The 2,954-nt window shown below is 48.7% G+C and overlaps 1 protein-coding gene across 1 annotated transcript; it reads right to left on the minus strand.

Moving 5' to 3' along the window:
• Window positions 1-609: 609 nt before the first annotated feature.
• On the minus strand, window positions 610-1,125 carry LOC108344251 (uncharacterized). Its single transcript, XM_017582714.1, has 2 exons — window positions 1,039-1,125; window positions 610-960 (listed from the first exon to the last, which is right to left on the minus strand). Exons 1-2 carry the CDS (start codon window positions 1,123-1,125, stop codon window positions 610-612), a joined length of 438 nt encoding a protein of 145 aa, XP_017438203.1.
• Window positions 1,126-2,954: the final 1,829 nt, after the last annotated feature.

A 2,954-nucleotide genomic window follows, 5' to 3' on the forward strand; every position in this document is an offset into this window, starting at 1 on the left:
CGGCTTAGCTCTTCGGCCGACTCCTGCGGCCTTTCTTTACTTCCTTCACGTACAACCTCACCCGACCAAACCTTGGGTGTCCCTTCGAACGTTGGCAATAAGCACCTGTTGACCCTTTTCAACAGCTCTTACAAAGACTTCAAAGGGCACTTCTTTAAGGTTGTGCCCACAGAATCTGGGTACCAGAGCTTCTGCACCCCCGCCTGAGAGGCCAAGTTTCCTTTCTATTGGACCCGAGATCCTCGGAAGGTCCTCTCATGGCCGAAACCTCAGATGACTCCCGAGGACTTGGACTTGATAAATCAACTCTGTCAGCTACCCCCTAAGTCCTCTTGTCGTGCTTTGATCAGTTTCCTAGGCAACAAAAATCTTCCATCTAATGTGTTTGGTAATCTATTTTTGACCGCCTTAGTGAGTAGTCATTTGTAACCTAACTGAATTTTTTGCCGCTTTGCAGATTATCTGTCCAAGATGGATCCATTTAGGAACAATACCTTTGCCCGCTTGTTCGCCCAGAGAGGAGGCGAAGTAAGAAAACCGAGCGGGGGCCAGAAATAGGAATTTGTTTTGCGCTCGTCCTACCGGAAAGGGTCCGACAATATCCATTCCTCATTGCGCGAACGGCCAAGGAGACATTAAACTATGCAACTCCACCGGTGGGATATGGAAGTTCCTTCCATGCTCCTGACACTTCAAGCACTTCTTCACAAACTCTTTGCTATCTGTCTCTACCGTCGGCCAGAAATATCCCGCTCGGATCACCCTGGCACGTAGCGCTCGCTGCCCGGTATGCATTCCACATACCCCCTCGTGCAGCTCCCTCATCACATACTCGGCTTCCTCCAAAGATATACATTTCAATAAAGGTGAAGATAAGCCTCTCTTATACAAATCCTCTCCTATCAGCAAATACCGAGCGACCTTTTTTGCATCAGCCACCCGAACGTACAATCCACTCTCCTGCATTTGAATGACTTCCCTTATATCCTTCCTCCAGTCTGGCCGAGCGGAGATCTCGTGGACTGCTAGACACTATACCGAAGGGTTCATCATACCTTGCCTAATGACCGACGACAAGTGATCCTTCCCCTTACTGTTGGCGAGTTTAGATAAGGCATCCGCCATCGCATTCTGCTCCTTCGTTACATGCTAAAATTCCACCGTCCGAAATTGTTTCACCAACTCCTTTACCTTATGAAAATAACGAAGCAGCTTATCACTTTAGTTTGGAAGCTCTCCATTAGCTGTCCTACTACTAATTGAGAATTCGTTCGGCATTTGACCGAACATGCCCCCAAGTCCTTAGCCAGCTCGAGTCCTTAGCCAGCTCGAGCCCATCTATCACTGTTTCGTATTCGGCCTGGTTATTACTTATCTTGAACCGAAAGACAATTGCCTGCTCCACAACAAAGCCGTCCGGTCCTTCCAACACAATGCCTGCACTGCCACCGGATTTCTCCGAAGAGCCATCCACATAAAGCATCCACTCGTGGTGCCCTTCCTCTTCACCCGGTAACTCGACCGCAAAATCGGCCAAATGCTGCCCTCGGACCGACCCTCTCGGTTTAAATTGGAGCCCAAATTCAAACAACTCTACCGACCAGCCCACTATTCTCCAGGCCAGATCTGGTTTACGTAGGATTTTCGCGATCGGGTGATCTGTTCGCACAATCACCTGATGACTTAGAAGTATGGCCTTAAGCGCCTTGCCGCCATTACCAATGCCAAAGCCATCTTCTCAACTCGCTTATACCTGGTCTCCGCTGGTTGCAACGTTCGACTTACAAAGTACACGAGTTTGAACTCAAGTTGCTCTTGCACCAACGTTGAGCTGACCGTGTCCTCTGAGACCGTCAGGAATAACTATAATGCATGCCCCGCATCGGGTCGTCCCATGACCGGTGGGTTGACCAGTATGCGTTTAACCTCGTTAAAGGCCTGCTCACACTAGTCGTCCCAATCATTACCAGTACTCTTCTTCATGATTCTTACTATCGGCTTTATTCGCTCGGCTAACTTGGGAATAAAGCGAGATAATGAAGTCAATCTCCCCACCAACCTCTGGACTTCCTTTAGCTTCTGCGGACTCCTCATTTCCAGCATCGTTCTACACTTGTCGGGGTTCTCTTCAATACCTATAGTGGTTAGCAGGAATCCTAAAAATTTTCCTGCCGACACCCCGAACGTACATTTGACTAGATTGAGGCGCATATTATACTTGCGAACCTGGTGGAAAACCTACGCCAGATCCCTCACATGGTCTTCAACCGAACGGCTCCTCACCACCATGTCATCTACATAAACCTCCATGCATCTACCGATCTAGCAAAAACCCTATCCATCAACCGTTGGTAAGTACCTCCTCCGTTCTTCAACCCGAACGGCATGACCTCATAGAAATAGTTCGCCCGCTCAGTGATAAACGCTGTCTTATCACTGTCCGGGGGAAACATGGGGATTTGATTGTATCCTGAATACACATCCAGGAAACTTAGCACACGGAACCCTGAAGCCCCGTCCACTAACGCATCAATACTTGGTAATGGATAAGAATCTTTGGGGCAGACTTTATTTAGATCGGTGAAGTCCGTACACATTCTCCATTGTCCGCTCATCTTCTTTACCATCACAACGTTCGCCAGCCAAGTTGTGTACTTGATTTCACGGATGAAATCTGCTTCCAACAATTTCTTCACCTCGACTGCCACTGCCGACCGCTTCTCTTCCCCCAATCTTCGCTTCTTCTGGGGCACTGGTCGGGCCTCTTCGAATAATGCCAGCTTATGCGACATAACCCTTGGGTGTATTCCTAGCATGTCGGCTGCAGTCCAAGCAAATAAGTTGTGGTTTTTCTTCAACTCCGCACTTATCAATTTGGCATGATCCTCTTCCAACTCACTTCCGATGGTAGTAACCTGTTCGTCCTTCTGCCCCAGGCTGAAGGGCCTTGTCTC

Source organism: Vigna angularis, chromosome 8, assembly GCF_016808095.1.
Source record: "Vigna angularis cultivar LongXiaoDou No.4 chromosome 8, ASM1680809v1, whole genome shotgun sequence".
In the NCBI taxonomy this organism is placed as follows: Eukaryota; Viridiplantae; Streptophyta; class Magnoliopsida; order Fabales; family Fabaceae; genus Vigna; species Vigna angularis.